Source organism: Pan paniscus, chromosome 23, assembly GCF_029289425.2.
Source record: "Pan paniscus chromosome 23, NHGRI_mPanPan1-v2.0_pri, whole genome shotgun sequence".
Lineage (NCBI taxonomy): Eukaryota > Metazoa > Chordata > Mammalia > Primates > Hominidae > Pan > Pan paniscus.
In genome coordinates, this window is record NC_085927.1 from 39,348,529 (window position 1) to 39,373,169 (window position 24,641).

General features: G+C 47.6%; 1 protein-coding gene across 5 annotated transcripts in view; it reads right to left on the reverse strand.

The window, feature by feature from the left end:
• Nucleotides 1–23,292, reverse strand: part of AP1B1 (adaptor related protein complex 1 subunit beta 1) — a 60,437-nt gene extending 37,145 nt beyond the window's left edge. For 3 of the 5 annotated variants that reach the window (XM_034949025.3, XM_034949023.3, XM_034949021.3), the window contains exons 1-2: nt 23,122–23,290; nt 1,899–1,962 (exon numbers count right to left, since the gene is read on the reverse strand). In XM_034949025.3, the coding sequence (XP_034804916.1) occupies nt 1,899–1,935 (37 nt within the window). In that variant the 5' untranslated portion in view covers nt 1,936–1,962; nt 23,122–23,290. Of the gene's footprint in view, nt 1–1,898; nt 1,963–23,121 lie in introns of all 5 variants that reach the window. The other 2 variants (XM_034949027.3, XM_008964383.4) reach the window with 2 other exon arrangements.
• Between the last annotated feature and the right edge of the window lie 1,349 nt (nt 23,293–24,641).

The window sequence follows — 24,641 nt, forward strand, 5'->3', positions numbered from 1 at the left end:
CCACACATCTCTCTTCCCAAAAGAAATCCACTAAAAAACCCCACCCCCAAAATAAAAAAAATAGCTGGGCATGGTGGCATGTGCCTGTAGTCCCAGCTACTTGGGAGAATGGCTTGAACCCAGGAGGCTGCAGTGAGCAGAGATCTTCCCATTGCACTCCAGCCTGGGTGACAGAGACTCTGTCTCAAAACAAACAAACAAACAACAAAACCCACCCCTGGGACTCCAATACACTCAGCACTACGTTCACCCTGTGGCTCACCAGGCTCCACAAGACTGATCCCTGTGTACCTCTCCAATTGCTTTCTCTTTTTTCAATTAGTTGCCCAGGCTAGACTCGAACTCCTGGGCTCAAGCAAGTAATCCTCCCACCCAAGCCACCACCTGGGGCGCCACTGTGCCTGGCTCTAACCTCTTCTTGTATCACCCTCCTCGGTAGCTCATGCCCACTACCTTCCTTTCCCCAAATGTGTCACAGGCACAGCACTCACTCCTTCCCCTTCCTATCCCCCATCGATCTGGCCAGCTCCACCCAGAGCTCTCCCACAGTCCCCCCTGGACCCACTACACTTCAGTGTGGTTACTACTCTACCCACTGTCTTCCCTGCTCAACCTTGAGCAACACCAGGTCAGAGGCTCTGTTTCTCTTCCACTGCACATGGTAGGTTCTCAGTAAAAACCAGCTAGACCAATACATGAAATGCCTGATGAGGGGCAGACTTCGGGTCCTGGATCAGCTGATCCAACAACAGACTCTTTTCATCTGGTCCGCAGGCATGTGTCAGTATCACTTGGAAGGAAGGAGGGAGGAAGGAAGGGCTGGCCAGAAAGATGCTTACAGGGTTAAAGCACATTTGTCAGCCACGACGACATCCTCCATTTCCTTAAAAGCAGAAACAACCAAAATACCCAATGACATAAGCCTAGCTTAGCAAATTTCAGTGTAGCTACTCAATAGACTTAATAGTGAGTCATTAGAATTGTTGGGAAATGTTTATGATATCAAAACGTCAAATGAAAAACAGGATTAAAACGATGAAAATACATGCCTGACCGGCCGCGGTGGCTCATGCCTGTAATCCCAGCACTTTGGGAGGCTGAGGGGGCGGATCACCTGAGGTCAGGAGTTTCAGACCAGCCTGACCAACATGGAGAAACCCCGTCTCTACCAAAAATACAAAATTAGCCGGGCATGGTAGTGTAATCCCAGCTACTTGGGAGGCTGAGGCAGGAGTATCACTTAAACCTGGAAAGCGGAGGTTGTGGTGAGCTGAGATCAGCGCCATTGCACTCCAGCCTGGGCAACAAGAGCGAAACTCCGTCTCAAAAAAACAAGAAAGAAAAATTAGCTGGGCATAGCGGCGGGCGCATGTAATCCCAGCAATTCCGGAGGCTGAGGCAGGAGAATAACTTCAACTCGGGAGGCGGAGGTTGCAATGAGCCAAGATCGCACCACTGCACTCCAGCCTGGGTGACATGAGTGAAACTCCGTCTCAAAAAAAAAGAAAAACACGTGCCCTTGGATAAGGACACACAGATACGTGGATGGACACACACACACACACACACACACAACTGCTGTGGGGGTGTTGATAGGATTCTGTGTTTTCTTTCCCCTGGAAAAAAACATAATTATTTTAAGCCATGGGAAATAAAAGGGCACTTTTTTCCCCCACACTTGGAGCTAATGTTCTTCCCTTTCTGAGCTCTAAAAGGAGTGGTCAATTTCTTACATCATCAACAGTTCAATTTTCTAGATCTACCACAAGCTCTAGGCCATTCCTGCCACATGTTTCCAGGCCTTCATTCCCACCCCTACTCCCTACCGCCACAGGAGGAAAACAGAAGGGACAGGAAGAGAAAGCATAGGACAAGGCCCATTATTAAACAAGTAATACCTTTCTTGGTCGTGGTGAAATATTTTGAGTCAGTCATTTTGGTCCCTTATCTGTAGCCAGGCTTCTGCAAGAGAGAGAAGAGAGGGGTGACTTTCAGTTATGCTCCATCCCATCTTCAGTTATGGTGCAGAGGGAGGAGAAGGATCCAGAACACATGTGGTACAGGAAAACAGCTGCTTATCTATTTCCTGGAGAAACGAACTTTAGATCATGGCAGATTAGATTTTGAAAAGTAATTCTGAGGAATCTATCAACTTTTTTTTTTTTTTTTTTTCTTCAGAGATGGGATCTCACCATGTTGCCCAGGCTGGTCTCAAACTCCTGGGCTCAGCCAATCCTCCTGCCTCGGCCTCCCAAAGTGCTGGGATTACAGGCGTGAGCCACCACACCTGATCCCATCAAATTTTTGAATGTGCCTCTTCTAGAAATCTTTCCCACAAAAATATCTGCACAAGGATGGATGGGCTTACAGCAGCCCCTTTGTGGGACCCACTTTGCTCAGCACTGTCCTAAATGCTTGGCACACATTAACTCATTAGAAGCCTCATCACAGCATCATCAAGGCACGATATTACCCTATACAGTCAAATGAGATTAGAAAATACCAAGCTTAAAAGGCTAGGGAGACTTCTTCTCCCCACAACTTTTCTAAGCTGCTAAAATAGTAACATGCCTGATTCATCTCTGGAAAGGGCTAGAATCTGTACTCTACAGCAGTTCCCAAATCTACCTGGCCAGTTTTCTTAAAGGCTCTCTCAGGACATCTCCTAGCGCAAAGCTCACAGCGTGAAGTACTATTGTAGACAATAGGGGCTGGGCACCACAGCTCATGCCTGTAATCACAGCACTTTGGGAGGCTGAGGCGGGTGGATCACCTGAGGTCAGGAGTTTGAAACCAGCCTGGCCAACATGGTAAAAACCATCTCTACTAAAAATACAAAAAATTAGCCAGGCGTGGTAGTGTGTGCCTGTAATCTCAGTTACTTGGGAGGGTGAGGCAGGAGAATCACTGGAACCCAAGAGACTGAGGCTGCAGTAAGCTGAGACTACACCACTGCACTCCAGCCTGGGAGACAGAGCAAGACTCTGTCTCAGAAAAAAAAAAGACAATAGGACAAAGAAAGTACTGAAGCTCCGCCATTCATTTAACAAAAATCATTTAACAAAAATTTACTGAGCATCTCCTATGTACCTCAGTAGTTCTTCTGGGCAACAGATGAAAGAAAAGAAGTTACACAGGAACCAAGATACCCTAGATACATTTATTAAGAATCTATCATTTACCGAGCCCCTATTAAAGGCAGGGGCTTCGCCCACATTATCTCACTTAATCTTGTCAATAATGTAACTGCTTTGAATCCCATTTTACAAATGATGAAACGGACTCAGGGATGTTACATGACTTGCCCAAGGTCAAATGGCTTGTAAGTGGCTGGGCTGGGAGACCATCTCAGGCCTACCTGAGCTTAGTTCCTATGCTCTATTGAAGGAATTCTCTTTCCCCCTTCTGACAAGGAGGACAGTTCCCTGATAGTGGCTAAAGGATTCAGTCAAAAAAAAAAAAAAAATTGAGGCCAGACGCAGTGGTGCACACCTGTAGTCCCATCTACTTGGGAGGCTGAGTGGCACAAGAAGCACTTGAACCCAGGAGGCAGAAGTTGCAGTGAGCTGAGACTGTGCCACAGCACTCCAGTGTGGTGACAGAGCAAGACTCTGTCTCCCCGCCCCACCCCCGCAAAAAAAAAAAACACATTGAGACTTTCAAGTACAGCCTTCCAATCCTACCTGCAGTTTTATGTGGTATAGAAAACCACACAACTCCAAAAAATAGACATTTGAATGGAGAAAACCCACTTTACTTTATCTCTTTTGTTGCGTCTATGGAAGGGACTCAAACAAATAACCCACCAATATCTCCTTTCAAGTCATTACTATACGGGGGCAAGATGAAAGTTACCAGTGCAACGGATGTGAGGGATCAGGAGTCATTTCACAGCCTCTGGAAACCAAGCCAACACAGCACCTCCTCTCCAGCCCAATTGGATTTTTCCAAATTAAGCTTGTATTTATGGCAGGATGGCACTGAGCAAGCCTCCCAACCGAGAGACACCCATAGATTTTGTTTCAGTAATCACTGGGAAACAAATACGTACTGTCTTGGGGTCACCTTAAATCCTTTGTGGATCCTGTAGGAATAAAGGAATAAAGGCTTCACTGACAAAACAGTACAAAAAAAGGCACAATTCTACTTCCCTTTTGCTTTGCAAAGTTGAAAAGGAAGGATGGCACTTTTCTATGGGAGCTGCAGGAAAGAGCAGAAGAGCCCACTGCGTCTGATGTTGCAAGTCCCACAGTGGGGACTCTAAACTTGCTGGTCCTCCCAGCATGAGTCATGGCTGTAGACAGACCCACAAAGGAAGGCCCCGCATGCGCCAGGCTCACAGCTCCCGTTCGCCCTCCTCTTTCATGCCTGGCCCAGGCCCGGCACATAGCAAGTATTCAATTGATAGTTGTTGAAAGAAATGAAAAGGGGCCACTGAAAATCCCAGGGAGCCTCAGCCTGCTCTCTGGCAGCCCTGTTACGTAACTAGTTAGCATTTGTTTCCAACAGGAATTTACTGACATTAAAAACGATTTTTGTTTTTTTTTTTTGCACACACATAAAGCCATTTTCTCAAAGAAACCTCACCGACCTAGGGGTTCTTTGGGGACCTCTGAAAATGGGCAGGTAAATCAGATAATGGGATTTCTGTCTTACAATAAAGATCTGCATGGTTCCAGAAGTCACAGACTTGAGAGTGTAACTGCCAAAAGTATCCAAAATAATAGGATAATATCATTTCTCAAGGTTGAGTGTAAGAGGGATAACTGAAGACAAAAGGGGCTAAAACTCACAGGCCACAAAGAAACACAGAAAGTAACACAGAAACCACTCCAACATTAAATCTAAAAAGAAACAAAAGTGGCCGGGCATGGTGGCTCATGCCTGTAATCCTAGCACTTTGGGAGGCTGAGGTGGGCAGATTGCCTGAGCTCAGGAGTTTGAGACCAGCCTGGGCAACATGGTGAAACCCCGTCTCTACTAAAATACAAAAAATTAGCTGGGCGTGGTGGCATGTGCCTGTAGTCCCAGCTACTCGGGAGGCTGAGGCAGGAGAATTGCTTGAACTCAGGAGGTGGAGACTGCAGTGAGCTGAGATCGTGCCACTGCACTCCAGCCCGAGCGACAGAGTGAGACTCAGTCTCAAAAAAAAAAAAAAAAAAAAAGAAAGAAAGAAAGAAAAGTGAATAAAACAAACAAAATACCTTAGATAACTAATGTGAGAGCTGCTCGGAATTTCTTGCCTCTCCAGAAGAAAAAGCTGTCAGAGCCTGTCCCCTCCCCTGAAGGCCCAATACAACATCAGAGGGCCCTAAATTCCCAGGACGCAACCTGCTGGTGACAGATGGGTGCTGTATGCAACTGACCAAGAGGAGAAACGGGTGAGAAAGCCTTTCTTTCTGGGGATTTAAAAAAAAAGTGACAGAGCTGCAGGGTAGCTGGTCAAAGCACAGCTGCAGGGTAGCTGGTCAAAGCACAGCTGCAGATACCCCAGCAGCGCTGAGCTTTCCGTGACAGTCTTCCTTTTACAGGTGCTAAGCAACTACTCACAAACTTAACTGCCACTCAGTGCACTGGTGCTGGCTGCAGCTTTTTTCTGCAGTATCTGTTTCACATATCCCTCTGCAGAGGGCCCAATGGGACTGATGATGCAGAAATGTATCCCTCTGAAGTTGTTTCATATGCAGGAAATTAAAGTAGAGAAGGGAGGGGATGCGGAGAAAAGTGAAACGCTTTGGAAAGCCACCCCAAAACACAGATAACAAAACAAAACAAAACACCTCACTTCACCATGAATGATTCCCTACCTACAGCTTAGTGATGTACTGAGGGCAGCTATCTCCTCGTGTCCTTTCTCCATTGTGAGCACCTAATGCTGGGACCTGGTCTTGCAGTTGCCTCTTGGATGGATATCAGTGCAAGAGATTTCTCATTCTCTCCGCAGGAATGGAAAAAACCCTACAGTTCAGTCCTAACAGGGCTCAGACTCATAGATGCCATGAGAAAGACTGGTGCTTTTCCTGGCACCTGCTCGGCTGTTATCATGCACTGTATCCCTACCCCATAGAGGCCAAAGGGGCTGAGACCTTGTTCTCTGATGAATCTGATCGGGTACACGAATCATATTTGAAAGCAGGCAGCGGCTGGGCGCGGTGGCTTATGCCTGTAATCCCAGCACTTTGGGAGGCTGAGGTGGGCAGATCACGAGGTCAGGAGATCGAGACCATCCTGGCTAACATGGTGAAACCCCATCTCTATGAAAAATAAAAAAAATTAGCCGGGTGTGGTGGCACGTCCCTGTAGTTCCAGCTACTCAGGAGGCTGAGGCAGGAGAAGCATGAACCCAGAGGCGGAGCTTGCAGTGAGCAGAGATCGCGCCACTGCACTCTAGCTTGGGCGACAGAGTGAGACTCCATCTCAAAAAAAAAAAAAAGCCAGCAAATTTAGGCAAGAAAAAGCTTAGGGTTTGGATTCCATCTTTGGAAGTGTCAGGGCAAATTTTTTAAAGTGGTTAATTACGGGGAATTTTTGATTCAGAAACTGCTCTGGCCAGTATAATGAGTCACTTTGCTAAGGAGACAGCATTCTGGGCTGGGATCCCCCCTCAATTTCAGCATTTACAGGCCAAGGAATGCCTCAAGGGGATGGCATGGTCAAAATTAAAAGAGGGGCATACCTGGAACAACTGGTTTCACCCTTGAGGAGCCAGTGTGGCTGTCCTCTCTTAATCTTAATATTTCTCACACCCACATTTGAAAGATTATGACTTTGATGTCGCATCCCAGAAACAGTTCTGGTTAACTTCATTTTTTAGAATTAAAGAAAGGGAACTGAGGCTGGGCATGGTGGCTCACGCCTGTAATCCAAGCAGTTTGGGAGGTCCAGGTGGGCAGATCACCTGAGGTCAGGAGTTCGAGACCAGCCTAGCCAACATGGTGAAACCCCATCTCTACTAAAAATACAAAAAATTAGCCAGGCATGCTGGCGGGTGCCTGTAGTCCCAGCTACTCGGGAGGCTGAGGCAGGGGAATCACTTGAACCCGGGAGGCAGAGGTTGCAGTGAGGTGAGATCGCAGCATTGCACTCCAGCCTGCGCAACAAGAACGAAACTGGGTCTCAAAAAAAAAAAAAAAAAAAGAAAAAACAAAAGAAAAGGAACTGAGCAATAAAGCCTAAAATATAGTAGCTTTCTCTCTTATGTTTTCTAGATGTATAAAGAAGCCCTTGGTGAGACTTTTGGAAACAGTGTCCAGGGACAAAGATGTAACATGATCTAAGAGAGGGAAAAAGAGGTCCTAGGTCCTAAGGAAAAAAAAGGGAAGAAGAAAAAACATTTCCATCTAAAGACTTTGGTTTTTAGCTGCTGAAGTTAGGGTTAGGCTTAAAGGAAAAAAAGTTCTCAATATTTTTCAAATTTTGTCTTCATATATCTAAATATAATTTTAGGAACAAGAAATATAGACTATCTTTCTGTGTTTTAAGCTAATAAAATGAATTTATATCTATTTTTAAAACATAAGAAAATCACCTCCTTTGAGAATGAAAAAAATAAAAACATAAGAAAATGGGTACTGAGTATAGTATTTCAATTTTTCTCCAATGTCTCAAAATTGGTGACAACCTTTAAAAGGAAAGTATGCTGAACTGAGTCTACTTCATCTCCATAATTCAATTTCCCTCTTTAAAATGGGGAGATCAAGCTGGGTGTTGTGGGTCACACCTGTGAATACCAGCACCTTGGGAGGCCAAGGCGGACAAATTGCTTGAGGCCAGGAGTTTGAGACTGGCTTGGGAAACATGGTGAAATCCTGTCTCTACCAAATTAGCATGGTGGTGCACACCTGTAGTCCCAGCTACTCAGGAGGCAGAGGTGGGAGGACTGCTTGAGCCTGGGAGGCAGGAGGTTGCAGTGAGCCAAGATCGCACTACTGCACTCCAGCCTGGGTGACAGAGTGAGACCGTGTCTCAAAAAAAGAAAAAAAGAATGGGGGGTGGGGACTGCTGTACCTGCTATTCTGTGTATTTCACATATTTCTTCTGACAAGGGCTAATGTGAGAATGAAAGCACGTTGACAAGAAAAAATGTAAACATCATAAATATCACAAGATTTCATGTGTACAAAGCTCTAAGAGGCAAACCTAAGCTACGGTGATAACAGTCAGGTCAATGGATGCTTCTGGGTGGGAAGGACTGAAAGTGGGCATGAAGGGCCCCTGCAGTAAGGGAAATGATCTGCATCCTGATGCAGATACTGGACACACTGGACACTTAAGAGCCAAGCATGTCACTTGGTGTAAATTAAACAGACATTTCAAAAAATGTGCTGGGCGCGGAGGCCTGTAATCCCAGCACTTTCGGAGGCCAAGACGGGTGGATCACCTGCGGCCAGGAGTTCGAGACCGGCCTGGCTAACATGGTGAAACCCGTCTCTAGTAAAAATACAAAAATTAGCTGGGCCTGGTGGTGGGCACCTGTAATCCCAGCTACATGGGAGGCTGAAGCACAAGAATCGCTTGAACCTAGGAGGCAGAGGTTGCAGCAAGCTGAGGTGGCACCACTGCACTCCAGCCTGGGCGACAGAGCAAGACTCGGTCTGAAAAAAAAAAAAAAGGCAGGGCACGGTGGCTCACACCTGTAATCCCAGCACTTTGGAAGGCTGAGGGGGGGTGGATCACCTGAGGTCAGGAGTTCAAGACCAGCCTGGCCAACATGGCAAAACCCCATCTCTACTAAAAATACAAAAATTAGCCGGGCATGGTGGTGGTGCATGCCTGTAATCACAGCTACTTGGGAGGCTGAGGTGGGAGAATCGCTTGAACCCCAGAGGCAGAGGTTGCAGTAAGCCGAGATCGGCGCCATTGCACTCCAGCCTGGGCAACAGAGCAAGACTCTGTCTAAAAAAAATTTTTGTTTTTAAAAAAATAACAAAATAAAACTCAAATCTGGAGAAGAAAGGAAGAATGAAACATTGCATCCAGAGGAAATAAAGTCTTTGGAGTGTGACATCAAATCTGGAAATCTTAAAAGAACCATGAATTCAATTCCATAAAAATTGAGTTTTCCTGCATGGCCAAAACAATAAAAAGCCAAAAGCCGTATGATAAACATACTCACTAACATTTGCATCACATTGCAGACAAGGCCTATTTTCCTATATAAAAAGTGACTACAAATAGGAGAATGGCAGAGGATGTGGACAGTTCACAGAAAGTGAATTAATATAATGGTTCAAGCTTATCTCTAAGAGACACAGAAACTGAAACTACGGTGAAATATAACCTGTCAGCTGCTGAACTGATAAAGAGCCAAGAGTCTAATAACACCCCATGTTGGAGCTGACATAGGTAAATAGGCGCCCTCATTTGAGGCTAGTGACAGTCTGAAACGCTACAACCTCTGAAGCAAATCGGTAACAGCCATTAAAATTGCAAAGGTCCTTACCTGTTGACCCAGTAATTCTGCTTCTAGGACTTTACATGTGGAAAACTACATAGATACAAAATTATTCATGCAACATCCTTTCTAATAGCAAAATACTGTAAATGTCCATCCACAGGATTGTTTTAAAAAATGACAGCACAGTAGAGCTGGGCACATCTGTGGCTCCAGCTACTCAGGAGGCTGAGTGGTGAGGATAGTTTGAGCCCAGGAGTTTGAGGCCAGCCTGGGCAACACAGTAAGACCCCAACTCTATACATAAATAAAATGACAGCACAGCATATGGACATATGGAATACTATGCATCCATGCAAAAGAATAGGCAGTTCTGGCCGGGCGCGGTGGCTCATGCCTGTGATCCCAGCACTTCGGGAGGCCGAGGCAGGTGGATCACAAGGTCAGGAGTTCGAGACCAGCCTGGCCAACATAGTGAAACCCCGTCTCTACTAAAAACACAAAAAAATTAGTCGGGTGTGGTGGCACACGCCTGTAGTCCCAGCTACTCGGGAGGCTGAGGCAGGAGAATCGCTTGAACCTGGGAGGCAGAGGTTGTAGTGAGCTGAGACTGTGCCATTGCACTCCAGCCTGGGTGACAGAGTGAGATTCCATCACAAAAAAAAAAAAAAAAAAAAGCATCTCAGATTTCCCCACAGACTTCCTCCCCTAATTTGGGATCTGTCCTGTTGAATGCTGTCAACCCAGTGACTGCCACGATGCCTGGCACATTCTAGGAGCTCACCAAATGTTTGCTGGCAAAATGAATGAAAAGACAGTTTCCCAGAGAAGCTACAAAACCAAGGGCCCAAAACAGATTAAGATGAGAGAGCTGTGACAAGTGCCAGACAGTGATGACTGGGCAGACCAGACTGGGAACATAAGGCTTTGCAGTTAACATGGCAAGGCTGATGCAATGTCAAGATGGCTGCCAGGAAATCTGGCCCTACTACCAACAGCTGTGTGACCCTGGGCAACTACCCCCATCTCTGGGCCTGCCTTTCTCCAAATGTCAAACAAAAGAATATGATTAATCAATGGCTCAAGTCCCTCTCTACTCTTAAACCATTTCAAACAGATAAAAGTGGAACTGTTCTGGTGGAAAGAAGGGTGGGAGGCCTAGAGCCTGGCTCATTTCACTATGCCTACCTCTCCCCATCCTCACCACGGCCCTTCAGACATCCCGTGGTTCTATGGAGCAAAGCTTGAAAACCAGTCTACTGAATGACAAATCTCTCCCACATCTCACATTCTATGATTCTCTGCTGGATGAGGGGCCCATTTCCCTACCAATGAGTGTTCTTCCCAGGTGTCAAACACGAGGAAGTAGAGTATGATCATTCTAAGAACATGACATAAGATGTTTCCAAAGGGAAAAAAAGAGAACAAATTCAGAATGCAGCCAAGGCCAGCAAACCCCATTAGGTCTTCTGTAGGAAGGAAAACAGTAAGAAGCCAAACAACAGAGTGTTTCAATTTCTCCAAATGGCCAGCCAATGTCAGGGGAAGGCCTTTTCTAGTCTCCGGGCAATGATTCATGTCAGAGCAGCCCATGCTCTTCAATCAGATGAGAAGTGTGAAGTTGGTGGTGGCAGCACAAGGCACTGCACACTCTTGGCACTCAGTGAATTAATGAAGGAGACCATCAGTGTGGTGAGATGAGCCAGAGAAAAAGCTTTAGGAAAGGAAAAGGGGAAAGAGACGTTTCACAAGGTCAGATCCAGTTGCATCTCTATCTCTGAACTCAAGGACATTCAAGCAGGGAAAACTGATCTCTGAAGGTCTATGTTGGTGGCTTCCAACTTTGGTACTGGAACTGCCCTGTTAAACACTTCCCTAATGAATGAATAGCTGTCAGAAACCTGCTCCATAGAACCTGTTAGCTCATGGACAGTCAAGAGGAAGTTAGGGAAGAGTGAAAAAAAGGGGCTGGGGTGATGCCACTGTTTCTTCTTCATTTGGAGCAGAAAGGCCAAACTTTGTTCATTCCATGTGTTTTGCTGCTTTGGTTCTGTTTCAAAGGCAGAGGTTAATTCATTTGACAAGTATTCCTCTACTCTGTGCCATGCCCTGGACTGTGTACCTGCTCCCACAAAGCTTAAGAGTTCGTTAGAGATGATGACGCTATTCACCACTCCTCATTTGTCTGACAATCTCCTTTTAAAAAGGAAAAGGGGCCGGGCATGCTGGCTCATGCCCACAATCCAGCACTTTGGGAGGCCGAGGTGGGAGGATCACTTGAGGTCAGGAGATTGAGACCAGCCTGGCCAACATGGTGAAACCCTGTCTCTACTGAAAATACAAAAATTAGCTGGGTGTAGTGGCAGGTGCCTGTAATCCCAGCTACTCGGGAGGCTGAGGTGGAAGAATCGCTTGAACCTGGGAGGCGGGGGTTGCAGTAAGCCGAGACCGTGCCACTGCACTCCAGCCTGGGTGACAGAGTGAGACCCTGTCTCAAAAAAAAAAAAAAAAAAAAAAGGAAAAAGGTCCTTATAGGTAAATACTTAAGTTCACTTTATAGACAGGGAAACAGGTAAGGCCAGCTGGAAGACTAAAAGGTGAGTCAGCAGTAGAAAAACCAGATTTCAGACTTTCTCTCTGAGAAAACGTGGTTACCAAACTCAGACAGGCTCTTCCAAGTCAGTTCAATCACTATGAGAAAATAATCTGTGTTCTTTAGGCTCAGCATGAAATTTGGAACAAAGGTGGCAGTGGTAGTAGTAATGGTAAATGGATGTGCACCATGTGACAGACACTATGTAAAGACCTTTAAAGTTAGTCCTCGTGGAAAGGCGTGGTGGTTCACATCTATAATCCCAGCACTTTGGGAGGCTGAGGCTGGCAGATCATGAGGTCAGGGGTTTGAGACCAGCCTGGTCAACATAGTGAAACCTGTCTCTACTAAAAATACAAAAAAATTAGCCAGGCATGGTGGCGGGCGCCTGTAATCACAGCTACTCTGGAGGATGAGGCAAGGAGAATCGCTTGAACCTGGGAGGCGGAGGTTGCAGTTAGCCAAGATCGTGCCACTGTACTCCAGCCAGCCTGGGTGACAGTGCGAGACTCTGTCTCAAAAAAAAAAAAAAAAAAAGTTAGTCTTCACGATAATCCATGAAGGTTTTAATATTATCACAAGTTTACAGGTGAGGAAACTGAAGTACCAGGGAGGTCAAGGCATTTGTTTGGAGTTACACAGCTAGAAAATGGCAGTGCCGGCACTCTCCACTGCTGCCCCCAATAAGGTCACACATGTCCCACTCTGTCCAGCAAGGCAACTAACTGCTCCTCTCTGAATGAAGCCCTGGCAGAAATATATATGCTCTAGGCTAAAGGGTATGTGAAATGGGTTGCCACACATCCCTGCAGAGTCCCTCAGATGTTGAATTACAGGTTATTTTAGGGCCAGCCCAGCCGGTTTGGACAACAGGGAACGTCAAGTTTGGTCATGTGCCTAGTGAAAGCCTATCTGGATGCGCTTGCCAAGTTATGGGCCTCCTGGGATTTGGATGAAAACTGATTAGTCAAAATCAATCTCCTGGCCGGGCACGGTGACCCACACCTGTAATCCCAGCACTGTGTGAGGCTGAGGCAGACAGATCTCTTGAGCGCAGGAGTTCAAGACCAGCCTGGGCAACATGGCGAAACCCCATCTCTACAAAAATACAACAATTAGCCAGGTGTGGTGGCATACATCTGTAGTACCAGCTACTCAGGAGCCTGAGGTGGGAAGATTGCTTGAGCCTGGGAGGTTGACGCTGCAGTGAGCTGTGAATGTGACACTGCACTCCAGCCTGGGCAACAGAGAGAAAGAAACTCCGTATCAAAAAAAAAAAAAAGGCCGGGCGCAGTGGCTCACGCCTGTAATCCTAGCACTTTGGGAGGCTGAGGCGGGCGGATCATGAGGTCAGGAAATCGAGACCATCCTGGCTAACACGGTGAAACCCCATCTCTACTAAAAATACAAAAAATTAGCCGGGCGTGGTGGCGGGTGCCTGTAGTCCCAGCTACTCGGGAGGCTGAGGCAGGAGAATGGTGTGAACTCAGGAGGCGGAGCTTGCAGTGAGCTGAGATCGCGTCACTGCACTCCAGCCTGGGCAACAGAGCAAGACTCTGTCTCAAAAAAAAAAAAAAAAAAGTCAGTTTCCTGAGGCCCACTAGCAATTAAAGACTTCAGAATGAAAAGGAACTAAAGGCAGACAAATGTCACATGCAAACGTTCTTATATTGGCTTTGAGTCTCTAGAACTCCATTCTAGAATCAGGTACCAGTTCTGAACTGATCTATAAGCAGTAATGTGCGGAAAGATCTGCTGTGAAGAAAAAAAAGTGATGGGCGCAGTGGCTCATGCCTGTAATCCCAGCACTTTAGGAGACCGAGGTGGGCAGATCACTTGAGGTCAGGAGTTCGAGACCAGCTTGGCCAACATGGCGAAACCCATCTCTACTAAAAATACAAAAACTAGCTGGACATGGTGGCTCGCACCTATAGTCCCAACTACTCAGGAGTCTCAGGCAGGAGAATCTCTTGAACCTGAAATCGCACCACTGCACTCTGGCCTGGGTGACAGAGCAAGACTCCATCTCAAAAAAAGAAAAAGTTCCTCTGGACTTGAAAATAAAGTAAGTAAGGCTTCTTCTGAACAACTTAAATTAATCGAGATGAGGAGAAAGAGGCCAGAGACTACAGAACAAGGCTCTTTGTGATCTCGGTTTTCCCATCTATGTAATGGGAACACTTTCTGAAGATCTGTCAAATTAACAGTGTAGAGCACCATCCGCTCCATGCCTGGAACTGTGCCCCACACGGAAGCATGCACACAGTAAACAAAGGACAGTCTTTTCTCACTGAGCTCTTACAGATTTAGAGGCCAGGTAAAGGACTGCAGGGGAGGCAGTGATCATGCCTCCAGAGGAGGAGGGTTCTGAGATAGGTGGAGCAGCAAGGGAAGTTCTCTTAGATGAAGAGGGGCTTGGCTGACACAAAAAGACAGGTCAGATTTAGAGAGGCAAGAGTGGAGGTGGCAAAGAGACGCACCACGAAATTGCCAATGTGACAACGGAGGGAACTGACAACAATTAAATCAACACTAGCTGGGGAACGGCTTCTTGCTAAGTGATTTACAACCCTTCTCATTTAATTCTCAGGGTAATTCAGTTAAAAAACGAGGAATTAGAGACACTGAGAGATGAGTGATTTACCTAAGGCCAAAACAAGAAGTCTGTGAGCCCCGCTGCCTGGCTGAAGGAAAGGACCTGGAAGGGAAAGGAGCAGACGAGGCTAGGGAAGGAAGAATGAGATTCAGAAATGGTCCTGGATGCCAGGTGTGTTGGGTCCTGCCAGCAGAAGACACAATGGTCATGTCAAATGACAAGTCTCATGCTGATAAGCATTTGACACTACTGATCACTCCCTCCTTCCTGAAAACCTGTCTTCCCTCAAATGCTAGGATGCCATGCTCTCTGCCTGCCCTCCTACGCCACTGTCTGCGCCTTCTCAGTCTCCTTTGCTTGTTCCTCTCCTCCTCCTTCAACACTGTGTGCCCCAGGGCTCAGGCCTGGTACCTCTTCTCTTCCCCATCTATGCTATTTTGCCTCTTTGGTGGATCATCCGGTATCACAGCTTTACATACCATCCACATAGCCCAACCTCTCCCCAGAACCCCCGGCACACATGTCCAAACTGTGTAACTGACATCTCCACATTACTGTGGAGATGACTAGCAGGCAGCTCAAACAATGGGATAAAAACTGACCACCTGCTTCCTTCCTTTCCCCAACTGGCTCACCCTGCAGTCTACATCATCTAGTTCCTGCCAGCATCATCTTTAAGAGGGCCTCAGGCTAAAAACCTGAGTCACTCTTAACAACATACTCTCCTTTAAATCTATCGGCAAATCCTATTGGATTCCGACCTTCAAAATGAATCTAGAATCCATGAGCAGCTTCTCACTAGCTCCATCACTAACCCCAGCTCCAAGCCAGCATCACCTTCCATTTAGAGTGCTAACAAAGCTGCTCCCACACTGCTTTGCTGACACCCCATCTCAGCAACAGCCAGGATGATCCTCTTACAGTCTAAGTCAGACAGTAGCACCCCTCTGCTCAACGTCTTCCAACAGTTCTCTGTCTTACTCATAGTAAAAGCCAAAGTCCCTACCATGGCCTCATAGCCCACAGGTCCTATAAGAGATGCATGCCCCTCCTCTCTCACGCATGCACCCTGCTGGCCATTACCCTTTGAACTCTTCTCCCCATCATTCCCTCAGCTCCAGCTGCACAGGCCTCTTTACTGATCCTCGAACACAACATGCATCCACCCCAGGGCCTTTGCCCGTGCTATTCACTTTGCTAGGAAGGCTCTTTCTCCAGAGAGCCTCATGGCTCAGTCCCTCACCTCTTTAGGTCTTGGCTCAAATGTCATCTTCTCATTGAGGCCTTCTTTGACTATTTTATTTAAAATTGTATACCCCTCCCCCATAATCCCCACCACTTCCTAACCCTCTTTGCCCTTTTTCCCTTCGAAGTACTTATTACCTACTACCTACACACTGTAAAATATACTTATGTTGTCTATTCTTTCTCCCCCTATAAATTCCCTAATGTAAATGGGGGTAAGGATTTTGTCCATTTTGTTCACTATCATATTCCTGACTCCTAGGCTGGTACCTGGCAAACAGGTGTTCAATAAGTAGCTGAATGACCAGTGCTCAACTCTCTTCTTGGGCAAATTTCATGTTTTGTAAACCAACCTCTGCTAGAGCAGCTTCTCCATGTTCCATTCACGGGGTTATCCAGGATCAGAGATACATCTGCTCTGATTGCCAAGCTATTCTAACTATACTGAAATTGAACATGCCAGACCCCTAGCACGTTTACAGCCAATAAATGGAAGTTAAGTGAATAAATTATGAGAGAGAGAAGAAATGGCAAGGGTAGAAGATCAGGTGGCAACATCTCCAGTGGGAGAAAAGTTCAGTGAGGCCAAGTCACTCTCACCTGCTCCCATAGGTATCAGCTCAGAGTGACAGAGCTGCAGAAGGTGGGGGGCTCTGGCACAGGATATAAGTACCAGGTCCTTGCCTCCAGGCCCACATGCCTTCTTTGTTCCTCTAACAGCCAACTCTTCACTATCTCTACCCTTGCTGATCCTTCTGCTTGGATTATCCTCTCCTAACTGCTCCAATTTATCCTTCAAATCTCAGCTTAGATGATCTCATTTCAAAGATAACTTCCCTTCAGCGTGATACCTCTGATGCTTAAAAAAAGAAACAAACAAAAAAAAATACCTTTCCAACATGTACTATCTTTTTTGTTGTTGTTGCTAGAGACAGACAGTCTTGCTCTGTCACCCAGGCTAGAGTGCAGTGGTGTGATCATAGCTCACTGCAGCATCAAACTACTGGGCTCAAGCAATTCTCCTGCTTCAGCCTCCTGAGTAGCTGGGACTACAGGCGTGTGCCATGCCCAGCTAATCTTTTCAAGTTTTTTATGGAGTCTCGCTAAATTATCCAGGCTGGTCTTGAACTCCTGGCCTCAAATGATCCTCCCACCTCAGCCTCCCAAGTAGCTGGGATTACAGGCATGAGCCACGGCACCTGGCCATGCATGTACAACCTTAAGAAGGTATTTCTCTGTCCACATCCCCCAGTGTTCTTATTCATATATTTCCTGAGCATCTTTCATGTACCAGAAACACTTCTACATGTTGGGAATGCAGCAGTGAAAGAAACAGACAAAAATCCTTCCCTACATGGAGTTTATGTCCTAATGGGGGAAAGAGACCGTAAGCAAGATAAGTGAGTAAAATACATAACATCTTAGATAGTGATAAACACTATGGAGGCAAAAAAAGAGGAGGGAAGGAGGATAGGGAGGGGAGAGGGGAGGAAGGGAAGTTAAAATTTAACTAGGGTGGCCATAGAAGGCCTCCTTGAGAAGGTGACAGGTGACACTGTCTGCGAAAGAGCCTGCCAAGCAAAAGAGATCGCCAGTGCAAAGGTGAGTATGTGCCTGGCATGTCTGAGGAACAGAAGGGAAGTGAATGTGGCTGAGTGAGCAATGAGGAAACAGTGGGTCAGGAAGTCACAGGAGAATGCAGGGGGCCTTATGATCAAGCGTGAGGTCTCTGGCTTTTACTGAGTGAGCTGGAGCCACTGGAGGGTTTTGAGCAGAGGAGTCCTGACATCTGACCTATATTTTAATAAGTTCTGGCTGCTATGCCTTTTGTTTCCCTCGTGGCTTATTGGTTTTTCTAATCATTGCATTTTTTTCTCTACTTCTTTGTCTCTCTCTCCCATTAAAATGAAGTAAGCAACTAGAGGGCTTATTTGAAGCCTGAAGCCATATCTGGCCTGCTGACCTATCAGCATAGGCCAGCACCAGGCATTAGCAGGCCTCGATAAATACTGAATGAATACTGGACTTAGAAAGTCTCTGTCCTCAGTGTCCCAGCAGCCAGCCACCCAATACTCGGAGATCGGGCAATGAAGACCACCACAGCAGCAGACCCAAGGCTGGCTCTACTGAAATTGTGTTATTCCGCTCCCAATAGGCTTAAGATCCTAAACGTAAGGAGGGTGTGGTAAAAAGTATCTGCCACCCAAGTCTATTCCTCTATGGAACTCAGCTACTGAAATGCCAAAAATGAACACTGAAGGTTCAGTTTTAAAGCTTTTGAGACCTGGGCCGGGTGCGGTGGCTCACGCCTGTAATCCCAGCACTTTGGGAGGCTGAGGTGGGCGGATCACAAGGTCAGGAGATCGAGACCATCCTGGCTAACACGGTGAAACCCCGTCTTTATTAAAAATAGAAAAATTAGCCGGGCGTGGTGGCGGGCGCCTGTAATCCCAGCTACTCAGGAGGCTGAAGCAGGAGAATGGCGTGAACCTGGGAGGCAGAGCTTGCAGTGAGCCGAGATCACGCCACTGCACTCCAGACTCCGTCTCAAAAAAAAAAAAAAAAAAAGCTTTTGAGACCTGACTTTCAAACCTACTACCTTCCAGCTCCGAGTCCACAGGGTAGACTGTGGTAATTGGTGGTAACCTGGGGGATCAGTGACTAAGGCATCCCAGTAACTGATGAATTCTGGGCCTTGTGGGGTCAACCCAGAGTTAGGCCACACTCATACCACAACTAGGAGAGGCCTCCCCTCCTGACAGAGGTCAGAGGTCAAGTCGAAGGCTAAAGACCCAGACAGCATGAGGCGTAGGAGTGTAGAACCATAGCCAAGTCCTTCCTCAGCTCCACTATATAAGAGGGGACAATCTAAACACAAGGAGTGGGTAGGTGAAGGCAGCCATTGCAGGTAGGACAGGGGCTCTCCCAGGTTCTACAAAGCAAACAGGCACAACTGCAGCACAACTGTAAAATGGGAACTACAATGTTACATGCCTGAAGGGTTTGTGAGGCTAAAACAAGTCAATACATACCTAGCCCTTAGCAGTGCCCGGCCCACAAAATGCCTGATAAATGTTAGCCACTATTACTACTACCGAGAGAGAGAGAGAGTTTACCACTTCCCTGCTCCGTACCAGATTCCCAGGTCTCTGGAAGCCCTGAAACACCCTGATGGCTGTCTGGTGGTACCAACTGTAGTTTGAAAGTAGTCTCAGCACTGATCAGATTTCTCCCTGTCTCTATGAGGTGACATGAGAATGGACAGGAGATAATCTAGAAAGTGCTTTGAACCCCTTAGGAGTCAAGGAATCCTAACAATTCAATGCAATATTCATTCATTCACTCATTCAACACCTGCTGAGCACCAACTATGTACCAGACACCTCACTAGGTGCTGGAGACATAGTTAAGGCAGGTCTTCGTCAAGGATTAAAAGCTATTTACTGGCCAGGCACGGTGGCTCAAATCTGTAATCCCAGCACTTTGGGAGGCCGAGGCAGGCGGGTCACTTGAGGTCAGGAGTTCGAGACCAGCCTGGCTAACATGGTGAAACCCCATCTCTACTAAAAATACAAAAATTAGCCAAACATGGTGGCAGGCGCCTGTAATCCCAGCTACTCTGGAGGCTAAGGCATGAGAATTGCTTGAACCCGGGAGGCGGAGGTTGCAGTGAGCCAAGATCGCACCACTGCACTCCAGCACGGGCGAAAAAGCGAGACTCTGTCTGGAAAAAAAAAAAGAGCTATTTACTTAGAAGAGAGCCAAATAAACAATCACAACCCACTGTGACCCTTGCCAGAGGGCATCAAGGAGGGGCATCTAGCTCAGACCTAGGGGTGATGATCAGATGGGAAGAACCAAGTAGCACTCCAGCTAGGCAGGTAAGGTTGGGAGAGCAGGAAATGGTGTTCAGGCAGAGGGAAGAGCACAAAGCAAAGACAGAGAGGTATAAAGAGTTGGGAGGCCAGGTGTGGTGGCTCACGCCTGTAATCCCAGCACTTTGGGAGGCCCAGACAGAAGGACTGCTTGAGGCCAGGGGTTTGAGACCAGCCTGAGCAATATAGCAAGACTCCATCTCTACAAAAAATAAAAACAATTTGCCAGGCTCAGTGGCACCCATCTGTAGTACTAGCTACTTGGGAGGCTGAGGCAGGAGGATCGTTCAAGCCCAGGAGTTGGAGCCTGCAGTGAGCTATGACAGCTCCACTGTACTACAGTCTGGGTAACAAGCCAAGATCCTGTCTCGAAAAAAGAAAAAGAGTTGGTGCTTGCAGAAGTAGCAAGTAGCTGAGGTTGACTGGAGCTTGGGAAAAGGTGAGTGTGGAGCAGGAGAGATGACAAAAGAGAGCTAGGCAGGGGTCAGAGTCCAAAGGGCCTTGAATGCCATGCTAAGGAATGTGAGTTTTAGCCCAAGGGCAACTAGGAGCCACTGATGAATTTTCAAGCAGAATTTTCTTTAAGGATTCCCCAACTGCTCTGTTGACATTTTTTCTCAGGAGTATTTGTTCCTCTCCATGTGAAGACATAAAGAACAGAAAAATCACTTCTGGGCTGTGATAATATCAACGATGTCTCTTAGGCAAAAAGACCTGCTGAGAAAAAGAAATGTCTGCAAGGCACAGATGTCACCTCAACCTTCAGAAACACAGCGAAGTGCAAAACCCAAGCCATGTTTGCTTACTGTCAGCATGTCAGGCTTTGGTGCCAGACACAGGAAGTTCCTGGGAAGTAGTTAAGACATGCAAGAGTTTCAGAGGATGACTAGAAAAAGATGCAAGCCCAAGCTCAAAGCCAGAAGGACCAACAAATTGAACTTGTTCTGAACTACTTTTAGGAAGTGAAACAAGAAGGGTGGAAAAAGTCCTGTGTACATTAAGGTCTCTGTTTGCAGAAGGAAGTAACGCTCCAGAAGCCAAGGTTGGCAGCCTTCCTCAGACACAGGCCCCCAGCAGGCATCAGTCTGCCTAGAGTCAAAGCACCCAAAAATCACAGGCCCTGCACAAATTTTCCCATCTAACCCTCACACAAACCAGGGGTAGAGGAGTCAGAAAGGGTGGCCAGTATTATTTTAGAACTGAGGTAAAGGAGGGCCAGCCTATGTCAACGGTCCAGGTCAGGTCACACTGCCAGGAAGCTGCTGAGCTGGGGTTGAACCCAGGGCTTACTGACTGGGAGTCGGGTGATCTTTCCATCATACCTCTGGGCTCTTGAAGCAGCTCAGGGTGAAGCCTCCACTGACCTACACTCAACAGATGATCTCCACACAATCTCTGAGGGATCTGACTCTTTGAGACCTACTCAAGCTGCTCCTCATGACAGTTTCTAAGAGGTCAGAGGAGACTGGTGGGCTCAACTCAGGACAGAAAACCAGAAGCTCTGAGCTCTGCTCATGTTCCTACCCTCTGTGACAAGTTGCTTCATCTCAAATCCTCCCTTGGAAGGATGGGAATATAAGGTGACAATATTCAGTTTCTGTGAATTCAATGGAACTAGGAGAATAGATCACATAGCTTAAAAAAAAAAAAAGGTATTACAGTAATATTTATATACAGCTTTCTTCAGAAGCCATGTGGAAGCCTTCACGGGTTCATTCACAGGTTCATACCCCTAGGAGCAGACAGGAAGGCGGCAGGTCTTTCTCATGTTGATGTCAGGGAAACTGAGGCAGAATTGAAGCAAGTGAATATCCGCAATGGAATGAGGCTTAGATTCATACAGCCTAGTCCTCCAGCCACCAAACCGTCTCACCACCTCCCAAGTAAGACGTGCTCTGCTCTGGCAAGAAGCCATGGGGCCTGCATATTTCTCAGAAAGGCAAAGATTCTTCCTCTGGGTACCTTCTTCCAGAACCTAGGACCAAAAGATCCCCTAGAGGTCATGTGGTTCCTCTCTTTTTAGACCAAAACGAATGCAGCTCAACCACTCTGAAGAGAAGTTCTCGATAATCTTCAAATAGTTTTCACAGATAGCCTGTTTTGTGTCTCACTGTTCCCTAAAGTCAGGAAAATCTTAGACTCTTGCCCTGAAAGGTATCACTAATAGCAACAGCCTGTAGGATTGTTTTATCCTAAAGAAAGTAAATCGAATGCCCCTTATGAAGATCAGACAAAAAGCAATAAGGCTACATCGTGACATAAATCCAAATAAATACAACGGCAGCTAAAAATCTTTTTTTTTTTTTTTTTTTTTTTTTGAGACGGAGTCTCACTCCGTGGCCCAGGCTGGAGTGCGGTCGCACAATCTCGGCTCACTGCAACCTCCGCCTCCTGGGTTCAAGCGATTCTCCTGCCTCAGCCTCCCAAGTAGCTGGGATTACAGGCGTACGCCACCACGTCTGGCTAATTTTTGTATTTTTATTGGAGACAGGGTTTCACCATGTTGGTCAGGCTGGTCTTGAACTCCTGACCTCACGATCCACCCGCCTCAGCTTCCCAAAGTGCTGGGATTACAGGCGTGAGCCACCATGTCTGGCTAAAAGTCTTAAATATCCCCTACACCCCAACCTTACTCCAGTCTTTCCTTTGTCTCTGTACTTTGCAGGTCTCTGACAGCCTGGCAGGAAACCTGGCCTTGCCTCTACTACCCGAATGACCTTACATGTGGGATTTAACCTCTCTGTGCCTCAGTGTCCTCATCGATAAAACAGGGATATTTAATCCCCACAAAGGTTGCTGTGAAGTTTAAATGTGTCATTGTAAGGAAAGTGCTTAGCACAGTGCCCGGTACACAGAAGGGACTCGATAGCCACTAGCAAGCATCTCCCTCGTTATTTTGCAGCATTATCACCGGTGTCTCCATTCAGTTAACTTGTCTTAGAGGCTCCAACAAACAAGACCAAGCCAGTGCCCAGCCGGAGGCGGGCGGCACGGGACCGTTTTCTAGTTTTTTTTTTTTTTTCTTCTTTTTCAACCTTGGCAAAGAGATAACGCCCTGAACAACGAGGAGGCCTCAGGATGGCCATGGAGGTGAGTCCGAAAGAGGAAATCAGAGCCCGAAGAGTTTTCCCTCAGGCCAGTGGGGAATTCCTCGGGGCCTAAGTCCTGTCTCTCCGGGCGGAAGCCCCAGGAGGTGCTGCGGGTATGGGGCGGCCGAGGAACAGGCCGGCGGCCAAGTGGGCGCGAATGAATGAACGAACCCTCAGCCCTTCCTCCTCCTCTGGCTGGGGACGTCGCTCGCGTCCCCTGCAGCGCCGCGTCCTCTTCATGACCTCTGACCCCGCAAACCCCTCACCTAGGACCCCTGACTCCTCGCCCCACTTCTTCTCCTGGCTCGCCCGGGTCCCCGCTTCCTCACCCGCAGGTCCCAATAGCTCCCGGCGCCCCGGCTCGGTTCGGCTTGGCACCAAAATGTCCGCGGCCTCCACCTCTCGCTCTCCCGGTGCGTCCCGGCTGCCGGCGGCTCGGAGCCCCGCGGCTGTCACCTGCCGGGCGGAAGTGAGCTGCCCGCGCGCGGGTACTTCCGGTGGACGCAAGGCCTGAAGGCGGGGTCAAGGGTACAACCCTGGCGGGGGTGGTGCCCGTGGGGCGGGGCAAGAAAAGGGGAAGAGCCCAACGGTATTAACCCCTCGGCAGCCGCGGCGCTGCTATGCTGCAGTCTCCCGCAGAGCCCTTGGGAAACCATCCCGCTAGCTAATTCAGCGTGAGGGGGCCGGGTAAGGTCGTAGGGACTTTGAAGTCCATCTTCTGTGTAAAGACGGCAAATCTGAGGTTCTAAGAGGGGCAGGGTTTTGCTCAAGGTCACTCATTTTTTGTTTGTTTGTTTGAAACGGGGTCTTGCTCTGTTGCTCAAGCTAGAGTGCAGTGGCTCGAAGATCTGGGCTCACTGCACCCTCCGCCTCCCAGGCTCAGGTGATCCTCTCACCTCAGCCTCCCAAGCAGCTGGGACCACAGGTGCGCAGCACTACGCCCGGCTAATTACTTATTATTTACTTATTTATTTTTTGTAGAGAGAGTCTCACTTTATTGCTCAGGCTGGTCTCGAAATCATGGACCCGAGAGATCCTCCCGCCTCGGCTTCCCAAAGTGCTGGGATTACAGAGGGGTCTCTCTCTGTCCAAACTAGGTTTACAGCTCTAGTTTGGACCCCTCCATTCTTAAGATGAGTGACCTTGAGCCAGACACAGTGGCTCATACCTGTAGTCCCAGCTACTCGGGAGCCTGAGGCAGGAGAATAGCTTGAGCCCAGGAGGTTGAGGTTACAGTGAGCTATAATTGCAGCACTGCACTCCAGCCTGGGCGACAGATCCAGACCCTGTCTCAAAAAAAGAAAAAAAATGGCCGGGCATGGTGGCTCACACCTGTAATCCCAGCACTTTGGGAGGCCGAGGCGGGCGGATCACAAGGCCAGGAGATCGAGACCATCCTGGTTAACATGGTGAAACCCCGTCTCTACTAAAAACACAAAATACTAGCCGGGTGTGGTGGCAAGCGCCTGTAGTCCCAGCTACTCAGGAGGCTGAGGCAGGAGAATGGCGTGAACCCGGGAGGCAGAGCTTGCAGTGAGCCGACATCACACCACTGCACTCCAGCCTGGGTGACAGAGCAAGACTCCGTCTCAAAAAAAAAAAAAAAGAAAAAAACCATCTGCAATCCCACTGACCTAAGACAATCACTTTTAATATTTTGGTGAATATTCTTCCAGACTTGATAGATCATTTGTTTTGTTTGTTTGTTTGTTTTGAGACAGGGTCTCGCTCTGTTGCCCGGACTGGAGTGCAGTGTCGTGATTTTGGCTCACTGCAACCTCTGCCTCCCAGGTTCAAGCGATTCTCCTGCCTGGGCCTCCCAAGTAGTTGGGATTACAAGCATGCACCA